The sequence below is a fragment of the Xiphophorus maculatus genome, chromosome 3 (genome assembly GCF_002775205.1).
Source record: "Xiphophorus maculatus strain JP 163 A chromosome 3, X_maculatus-5.0-male, whole genome shotgun sequence".
Lineage (NCBI taxonomy): Eukaryota > Metazoa > Chordata > Actinopteri > Cyprinodontiformes > Poeciliidae > Xiphophorus > Xiphophorus maculatus.
Genome location: NC_036445.1, coordinates 14479781 through 14501912, shown reverse-complemented (window position 1 = coordinate 14501912; position 22132 = coordinate 14479781). Strand labels below are relative to the sequence as shown.

Here is a 22132-nt window from a genome sequence, read left to right as displayed (position 1 = left end):
CATGGAAGACAGAACAACAAACATGTCAGAAAATCTTTTGTTGCTTTTGACCAACATGTGCAGTACTTACAGTGATGCAAACTGGACAAATGTATGATTTGTAATCATGCTGCCAATTTTATTGCTCAACACAAATAAAATATATTTAAGACAAATCACATTTGCTTCATGTGTTCTGTTAAGCAGACTCTTGTGGACGGAATCATTTTTATGAGAAGAATTTTACCTAAAGTAATCATAAGTATCGGGATCAAATTAAGATGCGTTGGATGACCCGGTTTATTGACCATCGTCAGATATATTCTATATTTTTGCCAAAAAGACATTATAAGAAAACAATGCGTTTGTCAGCAGGGGTCCTGTGACGGCACTCTTCCTTTGTAGGCATGTGCTACATTTTCTATACAGCTGGAGGAGGAACTGCAACAGAGAAAGAAATATGAGACAGGATGACAGTGAAAGAGCTCTTACTGTTGCATTTAAGCACAACGTGGCTGTAAGCAGTCCTGCTCAGACAAAGTAACTCACCTTCTGTTTTTGGTATTTGGGTACCAGACGTGCTGGAGCTGTTTTAAGAGGCAAATATGAAAATAAACACTTAATTATACATCATATGTATTTTATTTCATTTAACCCTTTCACGCATAGAGGTCACTACAATAGATAATGGTTTAAAAAGCACAAAGAAACACATTTGGGTGTGGGGATGGTTGGACTCTATACACTGCCACCTATTGGTCAATTAGTTCAACTTCAATCTGACTAGGCTGGCAGTCAGACAGAAATTCTAAGTGACTAGCAAATACTTTGCTGCACCAAAGTATGACACCTTTACTTTGTCATACTTTATCAATATAAAAATTATTGATAACAACTATTAATGAGTGGGGGTTTAAAAAATGTGTTAAATGCGTTAACTTTCAATTTTATGTTGGCAGGAAATTTCACCTAATAATTTTCCCATAAAAGAGGACATCATGGCTGACTGCCTGTTTGTACTGTGTTTGTATTGTACTGGAAATTATTTGCACAGAAAGGGCATATTCTGTGTATTAGATCCTGCATTTTCAATATTCTTTGAAGATGAATTTAATGTCGCAACCCTTCATGTGCAATATCTGAGTGTGTGAACATATTGACTCACACACATGTGGTTGGAAATGTGGGTGCTTGCCTATGCGGTTACTTCTTAGTATGTACAGTCATGTGTTTGTTGCTTTTCTGTTTGTTGCTTCAACATTAATCCACCAAGGACTATAGATCTAAATTAGCTTGATGTACAATCTGGCATGTCTATGGTGAAAAGCAATATTTCAAATAATAAATCAGCATGGTTTTTTTTTTAAATTTATTTTATTATTATTGTTATTTAGTCCAGAGAGCAATGTTTTTGTTGTTCTTTGAGAAATATTTGTTGTGGTCTGAAGTTGTGTTTCTTTTCATCATGCAGACCAGTATTAGAAAATGGTAAAATGTGGTATTTTGGTATATTAGTTCAATAGTAATAGTTTTACTTTCCTCCCAAGGACCTAAAACATGACTGCTATTGATCTCTCTAATTTTTCTTTAGATATGAATGTGTGCATGGTTGTTTGTCCTGTGTATCTCTGTGTTGCCCCCTGATGGACTGGTACCCTGCCTCCCACCCAACAGCAGCTATAGATACTGTAGGTTAGAGATAAGTTGGGGCTTGTGAAAACAGATATAGTCAATGAATAGATGAATGGATGTATAGTTTTCACTCGGTGTAGAATATTCATAATTTTACATTTTTAAAATCAGTGAAAAGGTCTGAACAACATGTTTTAGAAAATGAGCTGCATATTTTATGTGCTCATATCTTAAGTCGACTGAAATGACAGAGAAATGAAAAGTTCAGTGAGGTTATCATGATTCATGCATGAAAGGGTTAAATTAGTTACTGTAAAATATACTTGTACTGTGAAAACTGTGGCAACAACTTTGTCTTAAATTTGTCAAAGTGTGCACATTTTGAGAATTACCAGATCTAAAACGAGTTGGAGCCACAGGGTTCTGATTTGTGGTGCTTAAAAGTTTGTAAACGCTTTAGAGATTTCATTTTTTAATCATTTGCTTTGAAGAACTAGGTTTCACCTAGTTACTAGAAACAGACTCTGTCTCAATAAAATTCAATGATTTAAAAAAAGAACATTTGCACTTTCGCCTTGTAAGAATTATGAGTTTAGATCTTTGAGTGGCACAACTTTAAGAGTTTTTCCTTTTTGCATTAAGAGGAAAACATAGCTGCCTTGTTCTTACTCAGAAAAAAAAAACTAAATGTAAATATTTTCATTAACCGTGATCAGAAGAATGTTATTGTATAAACACAAAAGAAAAAATAAGATGTTGAGTTTCCTACAGAAAAAAAGGAAAAAATAGAAACCAGAAAAAATAGAACCAAATTATGTTATAACATTAAAATAATATTTTTCTAACAACAAACTCTTATGGTATCACATTATAACAATATATATTTATTGTGTTTTAAATAAAAAGAGTTCACATTCTTGCAATATAAATATTATATTGTTTTAACATGATTGTTGTACAGACATGGACATGAAATTGTTTGAACAGTAAAGTTTTACATTACAACTTTACATCTGTTAGAATTTTATAGACATAATGAAACAGAAGACAGTGCAGATAAACAACTCAGAGAATATCTCGCCAATTGAAACTGAACAAGCTTTTATGCTTGGATTTTTTTTTTACTCTTAGGAAAAACACAAAGTCTTTTGAATATGAAGATGTAGCAATTTATGATGTATCTGAATGTGAAATATTTCACATTTTGTCAAGAAATCTTCAGTAGTTTCCATTTATCCAGTTTTAGTTTCTTTACAACATTTCTGTCAGTCTGATGTCAGAAACCTGACTTTCCTAAACATTACCTCAGTTCTATTTTTTGCACCTCACAAACTCAAGTCTGGTTTTTCGTCCTCAGGAGTTTACCGGTTTAATTCAGCACTTATTGTTTATTGAGGGGAACAGTCCCAGTGAAGTGAAACATGCCTAAGTAAGTGACTTTTTCAACCATATTTCATAGCTGGAATTTTTGTGCTGAAATGCAATATTCATTTCTTCATAAAAAGTCACTTCTCATTTCATCAAACTACATAATGGTTAGTTATACATTTACGGTATCTTATGGTCCTTGGTGACATTTTTCACATGCGGTGATCTCATAGCGATGTTTGTTGGTTGGTAAGTTCTGAGAAGGGTAACTATAGTCCTATTGTGGAGTCCCGAAGCTGTCATCCAAAAGAATTAATTTTACCTTCAGCTTAATTACGACAGGGTATTAACACAAGCAGTTACTGTAAAACAAAACAAAAAAACAAAAGAAAAAAGAAAATAAAACATAACAATATAATATAATATAATATAATATAATATAATATAATATAATATAATCACTTTCTTAAAATATTGGCTTAAGTGATTTTTTAAATCTAAATCTTCTAAATTTGGCAAAAAGTGGTAGTGATTTTTTTTCTTTTTTTTAAATAAACTAGCAGCAGTATTTTATTTATATATAAGGGGTTCAAGCCTTTATATATATATATATATATATATATATATATATATATATATATATATATATATATATATATATATATATATATATATATATATAATCATTTCATACTATACCTTTTTGTCGCCTGTAAAACCTGCTTTTATTATATTTCTGTAAATGTGATTATACTGTATCTTAGGCTTATAAAAACAGAAACCTTAAGAGTTTTCAAACTTCTAAGCACCATGACCGCAGACCAAAATGCCAAGTCCTTGTCCTCCTGAAACAGCAGCTCTTGTCTTTATTCCTGTCTTGCCATTCAAGCAACATGCGATTAGCTGAGAGTAGATTTCCCACATTCACTACCAACACACAAGGAGTGTCTCTGCTTGAATGCATACATTTAAACAAATGCCTTTCAGGCCAAGCACTGAGATGGAAGGGTCAAGAAAGCATTAAAAATTATTTTTTTCCTCTAATGGTTGTTTATGAACTCACTGATGTGATGGAAGTGAATTTTTGGTCGAACAAGGAGAAAGCACTTATATTCAAGTGGCATCCAGGAAGGGAGAGGGTAAAACTTAAAAAAATCTTTTAAAGTTGTTTCAAGAACAAATTTTTTTGTTTCACCGCATAGGTTCTGTAATCAGTTCAACATCATTCATACGACATGCACGGGCAGATCATTCGCTAAATCTAACTTAATTCTTACTTGGATGAGGATTTAAAGCATTTTGTGAATTTTTTGCCTGTTTGAGGAATGATAGATAAGTTACAGAAGTTTGATCTTTTATATATTTACTAAAGTCTCAGTATTACTGGCATATTTGAAAAAAAAAAAAAAAATTAAACTTACTCAGGGCTATTAAAATGCCAGAGACAAACATAACGACAGCAAGGATGACCCCTGTAGTCCTCAGTGTCTCATAATCTGCAGGGAATAAATGACAAGTGACTTAAACAAGTAAAGGTATTAATGTTAAAAATACGATGCAAAGGATTGGATGAATATCATCTACCAAAAACATTTAGGTCCAATATACCACATGGATCATCTTCGATCTAAACCGTCCCATTGTAGCTCTGGATGTAGGTTTATGATGATTGTCTTGCTAGAAGGTGAATCTTTACAAAATTCCCAAATCATATTTAGAAGCTAAACTGTTTTCCTCAAGAATTGCCTTTAACACAGAAGCCAGAAAAATTTGTTTTGTTGTCATTTGAGCACATCATGTCCTTGTAGGTCTTTTCTGCTCTGTATTAATGCTCTTTTTGCCTGTTGCTTTTACGCAGATGACCATATCTTAGTAGGTTTGTGTATTAATTACACTGAGATTGTATAAAAGCTGGGCTATTTTTTTAAACTGCTGTATGTCTTCCTGCCTGGTGTGCTCCTGGGTCTTCATGGTACTTTTTGTTCACTGATGTTCTATGGCAAACCTCCAGTCTTGCTTAGGGGCTTCACACTTCGATTATACCTTCCCTTCTTTTGGTCTATTATGTAAAATACATGAAGTTTGTGGCTATAATGTGACAAAATGTAAAACAGTGGCATATTTTTGCAAAGTGCTGCAATCGGATGAAATCTTACCATAGTGAAAGTCACTTTGGTCTGGAAACACTGATTCTGTAAAAGAAAGACTCGTCATTTACAGATCCAGAACTGCTGATTTCAGCAGAGCAGTTTGAGGTTGTGTTGAAATTGAGCGGGGTCTTCTGTTCCTATGTCTGCAGACTTGGCTTCAACACACTTTGGGAGCTTTTTTTCTTGCCCTACACAGAACGGCACTCAATGCAGCATCTTCGCTCAGCAGAAAAAAAAAAAAAGGGTTACAAGCCAGCAGCAGCAGCAGAGGCAAGAATATGGGAAAGGAGGGGGTAAGAGCTTCAACAGAAAAAAGCAGTTATGTAATTTTCAACAAGATCTATAATTACTAATGATATCTTTTGCTGCCAGAATTCATAAACACAAAAGTGTTAGAGGCTGGAGATGCTGCCAATAGTATGTTTTTATTGAGCTCTCAGTCCCAAGTGGTTGAACTGGTATTTTATATGTAACACCACTGCTCTCCCACAGCTGTGAAACTATTCTGATTTTGCAGAAGTGCTAAAAACTGACCTTCTCAGTTTGGTAGTTTACTCAGGAACTCCCCTCATTGTGACACCGATCCATGCATCATTACTTTAACAAGCTTCCATTACTTTTGTAATAATCAAACATAAAGACAGGGATCAAACAAACTAAAATTACATTTTTTTTTCTTCTCCTTTAGGTCCAAAATATCTTTCTGAGTACTAAATGATAGAGACAGAAGTAAAGAGAACAAACCCGCGGTGGCCATGGCTGCGATGCAAAGATGCTGAAGAGCTCTGTCTCCTTCTGGAAATTTAGCAAGTTGCTGGGTTGCAGTTACAGCCTGGATAGGGTTGGAGAAACTGGGCAGTGCAGCAGGCAGAACATCTTACTGTGACTGCATTGTACAAGCTCAGCAGGCGTCCCTCTGCTGGTGATAATGAAAAACTGCATCCATCCTTCGCATCTACTGGTGCAATCCAGGGGCAATCCCAATAGTGATGAAGCACACAGGCTGCAGATTAAAGGAGACGGTGGCCCAGCCCGAAGAAAAAAAAAAAAAAGGATATAACAAAGAGACAATATCCAACTACTTCAGTGAACTGTAAAGTCTTATTTTGTGAGCATTTTTAATTCATGGAAAAAATAGACTAAATGACATATTTTGTTTTGAGAATATCTGAATAATTTTACCTATTTTCCAGCTATTCATTCTCAGAGAGATGAGTTTGCATGCAGTGAAAGCAGCACTTCCCATGTTCTCTGTTGCAGTGTCGGGGGAATACACCCGAATGCAGTGTTTCCTCTTACAGAAGCTACCACCACACTAGAGTGTAAAGCTGCCATTTAGCAGCTTGAAAACCAAAGAAGGGTGCAATGTAGTTCTTAAAGAAAATCTTTCTGAATGCTGCATAATGCAGTGAGTCCTCACACACTGCTGGTAGTTACAACTGCATGTGTAACTGAACAGTGTGCAGCGTCAGCAGAAACATGAGCGCAGCATACCAGATGGCCACACTCGCAGTTCTACAACCACACTGGTAAAAAGAAAAAAAATATTTAGGATGAAATAAATCAAAGCAAACTTTTGTTTTTTCAAACATTTGCTTTATTATCTAGCATCTGTTTGAAAATCAGAAAGATAAAAATGAAAGTCACTACTCCTACTGTATAAAGATAAAACATCATCTAGTGACAGTTATCGGTGATAAAAACATAAAAAAGGAGGGAAAAAGAAAGAAACAACTGGATTATGTCATTTAAAAAGGCTCAATGCTGTCCTCTTCAAAGGATCGCTCTCTGCCGTCTTCACGGTATTTGCTGCCATCTAGTGGCGCCAGTAGGCAAACTGCAGACGCAAAGACGTCAACTGAGTTTCATTTCTCATTTAAATCATCTGATTCATTGATGTTTTGGAGACATTTACCAGTTTTTCTGTAGCCTCAGTTAAGCTGAAAAAATACATATATATTTTTGTAGTCATAAATTACAGCAGAGTAGTTTAGTATTATGTGTAATGTTACATGTATGTCAGGTCATAACAGTAAACATTGAAGAAAATGTAAAATATACCTTTCTGGACAGCTGATTCAACTTCAGGATTCCTGGGCCTAAGGGAAATACGGATAGGTGTTTATGTAAAAATAACATTTGTACATTTGTACTTATATATAATATGAAAACAAAAGCATATCTTTGTCTTATTTTGTGTAATTCACCTTGGCTTGTCACTCTTTGAACAGGTACACTTTCGAGCTGTTTAAAAAAATAAGGTGGGTAGAATATTCAATATTTAATATAGCATAACATTTAAATTTACAGTGCTGTTATGAAACTTTGACATTGCACCACCATTTATAAAAAGAACTGGATTAAATTACGTATAAAACAATTCAGGATGTTCTGGGCAGCAAGTCCGAGATGCATCCCAGCTTTATGGTTTATCACTGTATTTATTTTTTATTATTATTTTAGAATACCCTCTGACCTCTACTCCTGGAAACCAACTCATTTAGATAAACTATACCAATTCTGATATGAGGAGTTGCCAAAAATACAGCCAAACTTATACCAGAAGAATGTTACTGACATTCTTGGTTGGAGCGCAATATTCTATTCGCGTGAACGAGTATGCATAGACTTTCACCTTCCAGTATAATTTTAACCATTTGTGGTTTAGAAAACAATAATAAATTCAAATAGAATAGCTTTAATTTAATGGGAGCTATCCCATCATGTGATCCTGAAATCCTGACAGCAAATGGAAAAAAAAAAAAGATGTGTCCTTAGAAACCTGGATGATTTCTGCACACCTAGTCCACAGTGAGAGGTTATTAACTTTTGGTAACCAAAGGAAACACTAGCACTGATGCCAAAATCAAAACTCGAAAAGTAAATCTAGAATACAACTAAAACAACAAGAAGTTATCAAAGGGAAAATCATGAATTATAAAGGACCAAGAGGGGGCACCAGTGATGCAAGAACCACCACTGCTGCAAGCAAACAGGAAATGAAGAAGGAAAATTTTAATGCAAATATGATTCAAACTGCCATCTTTTCTTTGTTCAATTTAAATATTTAGACAGAAAATACTCCTTCATGAGTGTATCTTTTAATTCTGTTTATGCTTCCCTTCCTTTACTTGCCCCTGGCCCATGTAATCTGATGACACACTGTCTAAAAAGCTCTTTAAATTAAAATGAGATCAAACAGACTTTCTTCAATTTAACAGGAAATTATATAGGAAATAAATCAAGCCTTAGCACCCTGACAGATGAATCTTAAACAGCTATTTTGAGTCAGGAATAAGATTAAAGTTGCATCCGTTTACCGATAAAAAGGCATAAGCATTGCATTGTTTCTTCCATTGAGCTGTTACACATATGTAAATCTCATTAAAGCTTATAGTACTACCAAAAAAGATATTAACATAAAGACGTATTGGTTTTGATTAACATTTAAAGACAGATTAAATTAGTAGTTGATTAGATTAGTATTTGATGTTTCATAGGCATCTGTCTGTACATACTGAAATTTTATTCTACCTTCCCAAAGTTTTCATAAGCTGGCTTTCTCTGAGAAATGTTTGAAACTCACTTTAGTCCCTGTAAACACAGAGGACGTGCTGCAGAGAGGTTGAGTCTGACTAAATTATTTATTGCTTAGTTATGGTTTCACATCTCTAACTGGCAGAAGCAGCAGGATGAGCTGGCAGGTTGGAGCAGGAATTTTGAGACGACGCCATGAGTAAAAGAGAAGGACGAGCTATGATGGCCGAAATGCTGCGACTGGCTGATACTTTCCCACACACACTTTCCAAGAAGTGTGCGTGAGTCCTTGAGCCCAGAAAAAGAGTCTGCATGCTTTGTAGCATAATTTCAGTTTGATGTTTTACATCTGTTGCAAACTTGTATACTTACTGACGATGAGGAAAATGCCCAGCAGGAACAGAGCGATAGCAAAAACCAGGCCGCCGATTCTTAGAGATTCATAATCTGAAATAAAAAAATAAAAAAAATGTTGGGGAGATTTTTGCAAAGCTGAAAGGAGACATGCAGAAGTTTTTCTCCTAAGGACATAAAAAATAGATATCTTGAGGCATTTTCTGAGGCTTCCGAATGAAATTTTAATTGAAAAGCACTGCAGAGGTAATTTGCTGTCTCATAATGGCTTTGTTGGGATGTACAGTGCCAAAACAAATCATAGAAGCTGCAGACAGCAGATCTGTAAACAAATTTCAGGGCTGGTGTCAAGTCTTGACTTTAAAAACAGTTGCAATCTCGTTTAGTTTGTTTTGTAACAGTTCTCTGGAAGAAGAGCAGGAAAACTTTCCCACGCATGCAAAGCAACCGACAGTGAAAACACTGCAAAAAAATATCCTTCTCAAAACAAGCTTAATTTTTTTTTAAATGTATAAGTAAAAAAATACTGCTATTAGAGCTAGTACTTTTAATCAATTTCAAAGAAATATTGACTTAAAACATGCTTGTACATATTACTGACAACTTACCTGTGAGTTAGTTTTGTCTTATTTAAAGTGCACTAAGATTTTGTGTTTTTGCAGTGGATAATTGCTGCTTAGGGATATGTAAGGCAAGCTTTGGAAAATTTAAAAATATTCTGATCCCAGGGTCAAGTTACAGAGATCAATAAATCTGAACTTGGAAGATAATCAAAAAGTATTTAAATAGATTTTTTAAAATCTGCTCTGTGATTTTGAACATGTTTGGTTTGTGACCTTTGTAAAAATAAATATCATCTTGCTCCTGCATGTCACAGGGGAAACGAGGGAAAACGCAAAAGAAAGTTGTAAAAATCTTGCATTTATCTTGGGACACTTCTGTGGTTATCTTTCAGCTGGGCTGATAAACTGTCATGGGATTTGTTTCTCTTAAAAGATCAAGGAGAGGAGGGACAAGAATAAGAACGTTCTCAGATGCTTAGCTGCAACTAAGAAACACTTTGCATATTTGTAATAACTCCATTGCGTAACAAAGAATAACAACAAAGTAGAAGATTAACTCCACAATGCGGCATGTCAAAACTGCTCAAAGACTTCATGTTCCTCTAAGTAACAAGTACCAAAGTGAGAACATGAATACATTTCATACACACATTTTATGAGGTGGCCTTCAAGACAACAAAAATATCTAAACAAAGCATGTAGATTTACCTTTAGAACTAAATGCATTTAGTCATTCTCCACCACATAATTAAAATAAATTTATTATTTATTATAAATTTGCAATCCGTTCAAATTTAGTCCCACCAAGAAACGTATAATGAGAACACAACCAATGGCTGGCCGAGAAAAAATGAAAGTGTTACGGCTGATGACTGGACTGAAATTCCTTCAAGCTTATCAGGAGTTAACAGAAATCTTTACCTGGATTTACTAACATGTCTGGAGCTCGTCAGATACAGAGAGCAAAGGTTTACATAGTTTTAAAGACGACTGTGTTCCATAAAAATAAATCAACAAAATTATTTTAACTGGTCTTCCATTTTGGAAAATTCAAAATGCTTTTGGAAAATTCAACAATATGAAGTCAATTATGCAAGGTGTTTAAAATCTTAGTTTAGGTCAAACCTTTTAGGCATTATTCTACAGTTTATTCAACATCTGTTATTTGTTGACATCATCAGCTAGCATTTTGTTTTCTCGTAAAACAAAACAATTTTTCATTTGTAGATGAATCTTGTGTTATTCATTTCCAATATTCTTTCCAGTAGAGTCTAAACCCAGACTAATAAATGTTCTTATTGAAAAAACCAAAATGCAAACAACGTTTAGGCACCATATATCAGTGCCTAATATAGGCACTAATATAGTATATTGTAGCTCATGCAACTGACTGATGTTTTTTTTAATCTAACCTCAAACATAAACAGAACGTAAAATGCTGGACCATCAGTTTGGGCAAAACACAAAAAAATGTAAACAGCTGAGATTTTCTTGTTCAGTATATGCTGTGGCTGTTTTAATATTAAAATCAGCAAACAGGATGTCAAGTGCTTCTTTTGGCTCTGCTGCAAAAACTTGCGCCAAAAGGTGAAAGTTTTCCATCACCTCTGGAAAAACGAGACCACAATGCTCACTCATCTCGACTTCCCAGATGTTTCCTGAGCAGAGGGGTCGACTGTTAAAAGGAGAACCTCTGCGTGCTCAGCACTCACCATAATGAAAAGCGCTGTCGAAGTCTGGAAGGAAAAAAAACAGAAGACAGAGAGGTAATGAATGAGAGGCAGATGAAACCAGTGACACACTTCAGACTCTTTTCATCAGATGACAGATTTGCAGTTGTTTCAGTCCTTCAGATGCTCACACTCCTGATTTAAATGGCAGCAAATTGTTAATAATTTGACTATTTTATGCTTTTTCTTAAAATGTCCTCACCTTTCTCATCGTCTGCTGCTGAGACTGTAAAAGAGAAAAGAACATATCAGATGGTGGTTTAAGTGCCTGCCAGCAAACTGCAAACGTGACAATAGCTGAGTACGCTTCACGAGGTACACCCCATAAAATTAATAGTGGCTTTCTTTCATAAAATTCTATAGTTGTACTAGGGATTTACGAAACAGATCAATGCAAAGTAGAGCATAATTCTGAACTATAAAACATTTTGCTGTACCTAAACATGTTCAAGGGCAACAAACATTCTCCAAAGATAATCTAATTAGTAACAATATCCAATTACAGCATAATGAACCAACCAATAGGACAAAGGATACTCTGGAGGAGATGCAGAAATGCACAATTCAGAGAATGTTCTGTGGATGTGATAACAGTTAGTAGTCCACCTCAGAAATGTGGCCTTTATGGAAGAGGGCTGGACAGTATCAGGAAAATATATAACTGCAATTTGATTGCTGAAGGTTCAGCTAACAGGAAAGCAGTTGTTCAAAGAAGGCCGTCAGATGCCTCAAATCAAGTGTGGGAGAAAGAAAACATGTGAAAGAAGGTGTTGCGATCAAATCAGACCAATAATTTTGAGTCAATGCAAACATTATGCAAGGCTGAAAACTAAAACACAATGTATAATGCTGAACTCTCCGCCCCGACCACTAAACATGGCGCTGGCAGCATTATGCTGCACCTGCTTTACTTCAGGAGTGGAAAGGAAGCTGGTAAACAAAGAAAGGAAGATGGTAGGAGCTAAATAAACAGTAAGACTTGAACGAATTTTGAGACTGTAATGATTTAGCTAAAGTGTATTTATGTGTCAAAAATGCCTGGTAGAAGTTTAGACCTAAATGCCACACTTTTCATACTTTTATATTAAAATAAAATCATGTGTTATTTTTGTTCCACTTTACAATTAAGAACTCCGTTGACACTTGATGCACAATATAAAATCCCAGTGAATTACACTCCAATGTCCTTTATTGTAGTTGTAGCATGATAAAAAATGTGACAGGAGTATGGAAAATGCTACTCAGCACTGTATGTGTTTACTTTTTCACGTTACTGATCGAAGTTATTACAAAACAATCAACCCTTTAAACAGTCATCCATTAAAAAGGGGATCAGCATGTAGCAACATTTGTAAAATTCTAATAACATTGGTTTACCTCAAATGTTTTTTTGTTTTATTGCCCTGTTGTTTGTACTAGTTTCTCTTTGCCTAGTCTCCTCCTGGAAAACAAGACTTGCCTGGAGCCCAAACTATGAAATGTTGACAAAAAACAAACTCAACTTGTTAAATCACAATTCCTACCTTACGTTTAGTGGCCTAACCGGAAACATGCAGGGTTACTTAGTAACCAACTTAGGTTTATGTCAGACACAAAGCAGACGTTGTGTGAACACTAACATTTAGACAAGAGCCAGATGGAAGAAGAGCTGGAAAGATGTCAGATGCTTAGACCATCTGACATTTTACATCATCACTTAATGCAAAGTTGTTATAACTAATATCATTAGACATTGTAAATCATATTAAAACTAAGTCCTAGGGTACAATTGCGATTGGATATAGTATACTAAAAAGCTTATCAACAATTAATTTATCTGCTCCGAATTTTTTTTTACATTAGAGTAGATTGCACTAACAGTGCAATCTACTCTAATGTTTTGTTTCTTTTATAAAAAAGAAACAAAACACTGCAATTTGTTTACTGAAGAGGAAGTTGTCCTGAAATTACCTCTGACCTCATTCTTAGACAAAATAAATCTGAACTGTTGGTATTTTTCTCTGAGGTGAAAAACATGTTTTGCTTCTCGACAGGCTTTAAAAAGTGACCTGCAGTCAGGCACGAGACTGAGTCAAAAAATAAAAAATAAAAAACTCGGTGCAGGCAAATCTGCTTAGCATCAAACCCTGCTGACGGTATGTGGAGCGCCTAGGGAAACAAGTCAGAGACCAAGATTTGTATTTGTAACAATGGAAAACCAGGCAGCACCGGATGATTGATTATTCAAACTGCAGAAACAAAACCCTTTTTTGGGAGAAATCCACAGGCATAAAACAAAATCTCCAGACAAATAAAAAACAAACTGAAAAGAGGGATGGAAAATGATTTACTGCAATTCAAACAAGTGGTGCTGTTCACAAAAAGCCAGCCGACAAAACAACACGAGGGAGTAAAGGCCATGCAATTTCAGGGAGGGGCCACTCTAATGCAGGAAACTTACCAAACACCTCTCTGCCAAACGCTGACCCTGTCATACACACACATCAGGAACTTAAAACACAACTACAGCAGTGTACTGCCGAACAACACGCTTGCACATTTGGGCTCGTAAGGGTCCGAATGCCAAAGCAATTATAGAAAATTCATTCTCACCGAGTGCAGGAGCCAGCCAAGAGCTGAACGCCACCACAAATACAAGATCCATTGTACCTGTTTGAATGAAAATAGAGGAACAAGTCAGGATTAAGAAGTCAGGTGAGGTTTATTCAGTCAGGTTTATTTTATGTAGACTTAGCTGATATTCTCTAGACAGCTAAACAATGACATGTTGCTCATAAGTTAGGTTCTCATCAAAGGCAGAATGCTGTGTATATGCATATATTGTTAGTTTATATTTGAATTTCATACCAATGTAAAGGAGCACACAGTTGGAAGTGGAAGGAAGAGGACATATAGTGTTCTATAGTTCTCATCCCCCCTTGCTCTGATACCCATAAATGAATCCAAATAAAATCGCCTTCATAAGTAACCCACTTGGTAAGAAGAGTCCACTTGTTGGCAATATAATCTTAGTTTAAATATAGCTGTTCAGTTAAGATCTAAGTGATTTGTAGATAACATCAGTGGTCAAATAGCATCATAAAGACCAAGGAACACAGCAGGCAAGCCAGGAACCATAAAATTCAGGGATAGGTTATAAAATAATACCCCAGACACTGAACATCTCGTGAGACACTGTTCTATCCATTATCCAGCACAACATGGCACAACTGCAAATTAGGGCTGCATGATATGAGGAAAACTATGTAATTGTGACACTGTAGCTGAAAACTGCTTGAGAAATATTTGACACCAATTTGACCTTTAAAAAGAGGAAAGGCATTCTTAAGAGAAATCTATAAAAAAATCCTGTTAACAGTTTGTCACAAGCCAAATGTGAGATGTAGTGCACTGCATAATAAGGTGCTCTGGTCAGATGAAACCAAAATTGATTTTTTTTACCTACAAGCAGAACATTGTGTGACGGAACACTAACGCTGCACATCACCCTGGTCACACTATCCCTACAATGAAACATGATGGTGGCATCATCATGCCGTGGGTGATGGTTTTCTTAACAGGGAAAGGGAAGCTTTTTAAAGCTCCAGGGAAGATGGTTGGTACTAAATACAGGCAAGTCCTGAAAGAAAACCTGTTAGAGGCTTCACCTTCCAACAGGAGCATGACCCTAAACATACATGGAAAGCTAGTCTTGGATGATTTAAATCAATACATATTCACGTGTTGAAACGGGTCGGTAAAATCCAGATGTATTAACAATTTGTGGCAAGACTTGAAAATGAATGTTTTTAGCAATGCTCTCCATCAAATCTAAATGAGTTTCCATCTCTGAATGTGCAAAGCTGACTTTGGGGGTGTAAATGCAAAAAAGGGGGTTTCCATGGATCTTTTTCTTGTTTTGTTTTTATTCTTTTTTTTTTACACTTATTAAACACTTTTAGTTGTTTTATTGCATCCTAGTAACATACTAAACATACGTACATATTAAAGTTTGTGGCTATAATGTGACTAAAAGAGTATGAAATCATTTCTCAGCCACTGTAATGTCACTTGACATTACAAACGACTTTACATTTCACTGGATCTTTGTGACATTCTCAGGGTTGAATCACTCAGAGGTATAATGTTACATAACATAAAATCATATCCTTATGAAGACTAAAGTAAACTCAGTTACATGAGTAAACCTCACCCATTCGATGATTTAATTCCTGACAAGAACATAATGCTCCATCTTTGTAGACACAACATAACAGGATCTATGCCTTCATAATTTGTTTTCCAGGCTATGAGTAGGAGAAGAGTATCTATTTTTGGCCCTGCATCTCAGAACATCTTCTTGGCAGCAGAGGGGTGCAACGAAAAGAGAGGTGTAAAGTTGCACTCGATATTTGGTTAGTGGGATTCGCAGGGTCATCACCATGAGTGGGGGTAACGGGGGTGCTATTTTTCAATCTATATATTATCTAGAACATTCCTTTGGGATTCTCTTACACCCTTAAGATTACAAGAAACCAGACAACCTCTTGCAATTGGACACGCGAGCTGAAGAAGGCTCTCTTTTAGGAGATCACACCAACTGTGATTTTGCCTGCTCCTCAGACCGATTATGCCAGTATGGTCCCGAGTCGTGGCAACACAAATGCAACACAGGTAGATATAACTTAGCTGTGCGGTTGAGCCATGAAATTAAATGTTTTGCATTGGGGAGATCAAAGCAGAGCCAATGCTTCCCTCCTTGGCCCTGAGCACTGCTGGAGATTCATGCACAACCAACGCGGGGGTGTGAACATCGCGCTGTAGTCAGAGCGAAAAATGAACGCTTCAAGCCCCGGGAACAGGATTAAGTACAAAGACCTGCCAATCAGGTTTAATCAAACAAACACACAGCAAGCTATTCGAACAAGAGGCAATCCAATAATCTCGTTTGTTAGCCCTCTGAGTTATATAAAAGGAAATAATGGGGAGACAGAAAAAAAAACAAAAAAACATATAAAGCAGCACTTTAAGTGAAATGAAGTGAATTATAATAAACTGGAGTTTACACAGTCATTTAGCAGGTAAAAAAAAAGATAGTTTGGTTCAGATTGCTTTTGTTAACACATCAGTGTTAAGCTATTTACAACAAGTATGACCTTAGTGAATACCAAAATTTTCAAGTACTAACCTAAGAGATCGCTTGTTTTTTTTGTTTGTTTTTTTTTCCACAAAAGCATTCAAGAAGAAAAAGAAAAGTATAAATCTTTTCCATTGGTACATTATATTTTGTTGATGGATTTAGGTTTGGACTTTAAAGTCACCTAAAGTTGAAATTTCAAGTGGGGATGTTTCTCAGCATCAAAAATCTTGAAATCCAACATGGCTGCTTGAAATTTATCTGAAGTAATAACCTCTTCTTTAATTTCTCTTGAAATTAATTGATTGGTAGTTAGCTATCACTGAGAATGACAATTAGATTACACAACACTAGTTATGTGATTAGACCATTGTTAATTTGGATCATTCCAAGAAACTCAAGCAAAATAACTAGTAGCCCACTCCTACTCCTTTAATTTGAGGATTTTGGCATCGTAACAGTAGGATAAATGATGTGTGTTTTGTTTTGTTTTGCTCCTGCGTGAATAATCATTTCAGGAGTTCAATATTTTGTCAAAATGTTCTAAATCTGTTCTGGTCTGAGTTAAACAATGAACATCAGAACCTGATTGCATCATACAGATTTGTACTATTTCCTGACCAGTACTTGCTTTAGACAGCTTTAACCACTGACCCACTTTACCAGACTTCCACAAAGTCAAAATTCCAAGAGGGAAAATCTAAAGTTTGATACTCACATTTTCTTTGAGTTCTACCAAACGCAACCCAAGCATCACCCTTGATATTGTCCCACATTTTGAGAACCTAAAGTATTAACCTAAGATAAATATAACAATGGCATGTTTTTGTTTGCAACTTATTATGTTAGGCCTACTATCGGCAAGTCTAGATCTGCTGCCAATCAACTGGCAACAAGCAGGGCTGCCCAGTGAAGAACAGCTAACTAATGTAGAAGAACTAAAATTGTTTTGACAGTCTTTGGACTTGTGCTTGTTCAAGCAGTTGGTTATGTCTTGTTCTTTGAATTTAAATTAAGTTATGCTACACTCAATTAGTCTCAGAAGTTGTAGCTCAGATCTAGGAATGATGTAACACCTGAGCATAGCACATTTTACTTATAAGTAAGAAAAAAAACAGTTGCAGTATTAATGATGCATTCTCTTTGCACTTGAAAGTTGAATTTTGTAGAGTTTCTAACTGAAACAAGAATGACCCTGAAATCAGAACTCTAGATGGAAAAGTCCAAGCTTGCAGAAAAATTTATTACCAAAATATAGCAAATCTCACTGTCTCCAACATCCAAGAAAAGTTCTCAAATCAGATATCACATCATGCCCAGCTGTGCTTTTTAAGACAACTTGAATGTATCAAATATTATATTAGCAAGAAAACTCTGTAAAAATGCTTATTTCTTTATGCTTCAAAAACAAATGGAACATGTAAGAAAGACTATCCTACAGCACTGTGCCACTTATTAATGAGATAAAGGATATGTAATTTTACAAAGTACCCAGATCTGGCTCCAGAGGAATTAAGTGTAGCAAGGGGGCAATGGCTTATCTTTGGGGCACAGTAAACAGGACTTTAATGTAGTATAAATACATAAACATATGTTTATGTAACCTTTCAAATAACATAACCATGTTTATTAATACAAAAGCAATTACAATGACATGTAGAAAAGGCTGAGAAATTATGCTAAGATTCACATAAACATTAGCTCAAAACATTGCAGAAATCTAAAAATGTTTCCAATCTCTTTTATTTAAATGCAAAATCAATCTGCTCAAGTAAGAGTAGTTCAAAAATACTCAAGTAAAAGTAAAAAGCATAGGGAAGTAAAACTATTCACATAAGAGTTTTTTTTCCCCTCTGTTTTTCAAAAATTTGCTCAAGTAAATGTAACCAGAAATAAATACCGACCTCTGAACACAGACAACGAATTAGGTTATTCTTGTTAACCATCTTGATGTACTGGCATAACTAGTCATTATTTAGCATACAGCATCACAACTTACTCCGCTTGCTTAGAAAAACAGTGCAAAATTTTATTCGCCTTTTGCTGGCTTGCTGCCATGACGTTTACACACACACACACACACACACACACACACACACACACACACACACACACACACACACACAAAGATGTGCACCTCTGCGCAGCGGCAGGTTTCCAAACCGAGCTAGGAGAAATACAAAGTATGTAGCTGTTTTATTCTTTGAATAATTGCCACATGATCTTGCTGTAATTCGAAAGTTATTGTATTGCTCTTTTAGATGTAATCATTTTGACTTACAATTCTGAAAATTTAACCAACCACCCTGCAATAAAAAATAATTTGTTTCACGAGTTTAATCTTCTCTTAACATCACTCATGCTCCAGCTTTGCGCTTCAAAAAAAATAAATAAAAAAAAATCACTGGAACCTGAATCCATCACTTAAATTTAGACCCATTTCCTGCCTGATATCAAACCGTGAAAAGTGGCCCCCTTTTTTCTGGTTTGCGTCGTTGTTATCGCTTATTACCGCGATACTTTGCGTGAGAAGAAATTTTCCCCCAGCACCTTCGAAAGTAAAGTAAAGTTGCGGTGTGGACGCATGAGGGCAAGTTTTATTAAAGCCGAGAAATTACTGCATTTGACATAAAAGCTCTGCAAAATATGGGAAAATATAAGTTTTATACCTAAAGTCACACAGGAAATTGCGAACAGATGTATCAAACACGAGCATGTGAACTTGTGACCGAATCACATATCTCGTAGTAGTTAGACAGGGTTATATTTACACAGAGGAGGTTCTTCTAGTTGGGGGATGGAAGTTGAGACCTGGTGATTTAAGAAAAAAAAACAAAAAAACTCAAAACTAGGATGTCTCATAAACAAGGCTGCTGTTATGGAAAGGGTGTGTTTTTAATTTGTCTTGTTAGCTTATCGCAGAATCAATTGGACTACAAGTTAAATGCAAATGATTCAGTAAAAATTTTCATGAACCTGTTCCATAAAATCCACTTACCGTGCACCGGCCGCTTGTAACTGTGAGATCCTCAGTAAATCAAACTTCCCAAGAAAGTTTCCCACTCAGTTGTTGCTTGAGCCAAGATAACCAAATATATACAAAAAACAAGCTAATGAAAAAGAAAAATTGACTAACTTAAAATTAATGGCTCTGTTGCATGCTACATGTGTAAGTCTGGGCTCTTCTGCACAACTTAGTCAAGATCTGCTCTGTCTTGGTTTTTTGCCTCAGGAATGAAGTGGAGGAGGGGGCGGGGTGCCACTGAAGTTACTCCCAAAAATTACCCTGAGCTGCCCTGCACTGTTAAACAACATAACCACAGCTACATACCACTGTGTCCATGTGCTGTATATGTATTTTTATTTGCTGGAAAACAAAAATTTATTGCCTGCAGAGATATTAAAATATAACGTCATAATGAGCTGTGATCATTCTGTCTGCTCCCCATAGGCAAATTTAAGAGACCTTAAGCAGAGTAGAACAGTGAGCTTGTTGTACTGTGGAGTAATTTACTGGCTCTGAGGGAGAAGCTTGGTGCTGTGAAGCCAAAGCATAAACAGAGAAGTGCTTTCAGGGCCATAGCAGTCTGTCACAGGGGCAGTATGAAAACAGTCCTCATAAGGTTGCTTCTTCTGCAAACAACCTAAAAAAAAAAAGAAAAGAAAAGAAAAGAAAAACTGATAGATTCCTTTCCAAGTGAGCAAAAACAAAGCTGATCCAAACTGGAAACAGGCCCTTGCCTCATTATGGTTGGTCAGCAGAACATCCCATAGTTTGTATTTTTTCCCAGATTCCCTCTTTCTACAAGGGCCTTGTGTTTTATTATCTGTTGGTGATGGAATTTCTCTCCCGATATGCCAACTGCAGCAGAGGCCACTGACACAAAAAAAAGCATTTGCAAAGTATTCACACTCCTTGGACTTCTTTAAATTTCACCACCGTACAACCATTAACCTCCACCACAATTTTTATGTGCATAAAAGCACTTAAACACATAAATTTTGTTGGTCACATTAAGATTTTATTACTTTGTCAGAAACCTCAGAATTAACAAAATAAAACCAAAACATCCACCTCCCTTCTAACTAGAGAATCGGCAAAAGTCATCAGAATGATTCCTGGGGTCACAAGATTCATTGTGAGAAGTTTTGTGAAATTAAGACATGCTTTTTGATCTTGCCACTGCCACTAATTGCAATAACAAACCTACAAGGACAAAAAGTCTAAAGGATTGATTTTGATGAGGAATACCTGTCTCTGTATACTGGTATTCTTCTTCTTGCTGGATTACACAGATCCAGCATCGAGACCACTGAATACCTCTGGGACGCGTCATCTGGTAGAAATATTTTCAGAGAAGCAATGTCACTTTAGACCATTTGAATGATCTCAAGAACCCTCAGATTTGAAAACAGAGACACTCAAAGTCTGACAAGTTTTCTCCTGTAAGGGATGTTTGGGAGAGATGGGTGCAGCTTCTTCCATAGGTGTTCAGTCTAAGGCAACTGTGGGTACTAATATGCACTTCATTTTGTATTTATATTATTTCACTACGAATAAAAGAAAGTTGTTGTTTTTCTTGAAGAAATCAAGAGGTCAATTTCTACCCTAACACCATAGATGTTACTCTGCGAATTAGGCAATGCCAAACACCATGGATGGTGACAGAAAGCTAACACTATAGGAAAGTTAATTTGGATTTTATTTGACAGACCAACACTGTTGTGCATGCATTAGGGAAAATTATAAAGATTTTCTCAGATATATGTACAAATAAATAAGTGTGCTATGACTTTCTTTTCTCTGCCTCTGTGTCAACACATCATAGAAATACATTGCTCTCACCATTGTTCCCAGAGTTTCCTCTACGATAGAATTTGATGTGATCAGGAACCGCAGAGACAGAGTATGTTAGTAATCCAGGATTTTACAGGAAGTGGTGGGGGTTGTGCTTGTGTGTGCCTGCAATCACAGCTGCAAGCATTTTGGGGGGTGTTTCTACCAGCAGTCCACCAACCTACGCTTCTGCCCAGTCTCCTGTACAAAATAGCTCAAAACCAGTCAACTGGTCTGCAGAACTTCTGAGAGCAAACATTTTCAAGTCTTACTCACAGTTGGATTTAGGTCTGGACTTTTGACTGGGCAATTCATACACATGAATATGATTTCACCAAAATTCTTCAGCTGTACTCGTGGGTGAATGTTTAAGATTTCTGTCCTGATGGAGAACGAACCATTACCCTGGTTGAGTCTTTTTGCAGCCAATAGCAAGTCTTCTTCCAACATTTCCCTGTATTTAATGTCATCCTCCGCCTGTCTTCTCCAGTCATGTTTAGGAAATCATCCCCACAGCATGATGTTGCTGTCATCATGTGAATGGGGTGTTCAGGGTGATATGGAATGTTGGCCATTACTAATCAAGTAATTTCTTAAGCCAATTGGTTATGCTTTTATATTATTTTAGGAGTATAAATGAATTGATTACAAATGCAGACCAAAGTTTCCAGATTTTTAGACAAAAATGAAAAGCTTCTCTCATTTTCTTTCCATTTCATACATTCACTAATTTGCTAGTCTTGGTCTTAATGTGACAACATTTTAAAAGGGCCACAGGATGTGATTACTTTTACAAAGCACAATGTCATCTGTGTGTTTGTATACAGCATGTTTTAAATACATGAAACAAATAACTTGGGTACAAA

General features: G+C 36.0%; 1 protein-coding gene across 2 annotated transcripts; it reads right to left on the bottom strand.

Moving 5' to 3' along the window:
* Positions 1 to 6703: 6703 nt before the first annotated feature.
* LOC102234601 (FXYD domain-containing ion transport regulator 6-like) lies at positions 6704 to 19662 on the bottom strand. Of its 2 annotated transcripts, XM_023331343.1 has the most exons (10): positions 19428 to 19662; positions 13906 to 13962; positions 13754 to 13780; positions 11516 to 11539; positions 11296 to 11319; positions 9039 to 9113; positions 7337 to 7373; positions 7191 to 7228; positions 7045 to 7069; positions 6704 to 6966 (listed from the first exon to the last, which is right to left on the bottom strand). In XM_023331343.1, exons 2-9 carry the CDS (start codon positions 13955 to 13957, stop codon positions 7065 to 7067), a joined length of 282 nt encoding a protein of 93 aa, XP_023187111.1. In that variant the 5' UTR covers positions 13958 to 13962; positions 19428 to 19662; the 3' UTR covers positions 6704 to 6966; positions 7045 to 7064. The 2 variants fall into 2 exon arrangements, with proteins under 2 accessions (XP_023187111.1, XP_023187112.1); XM_023331344.1 differs by lacking the exon at positions 13754 to 13780.
* Between the last annotated feature and the right edge of the window lie 2470 nt (positions 19663 to 22132).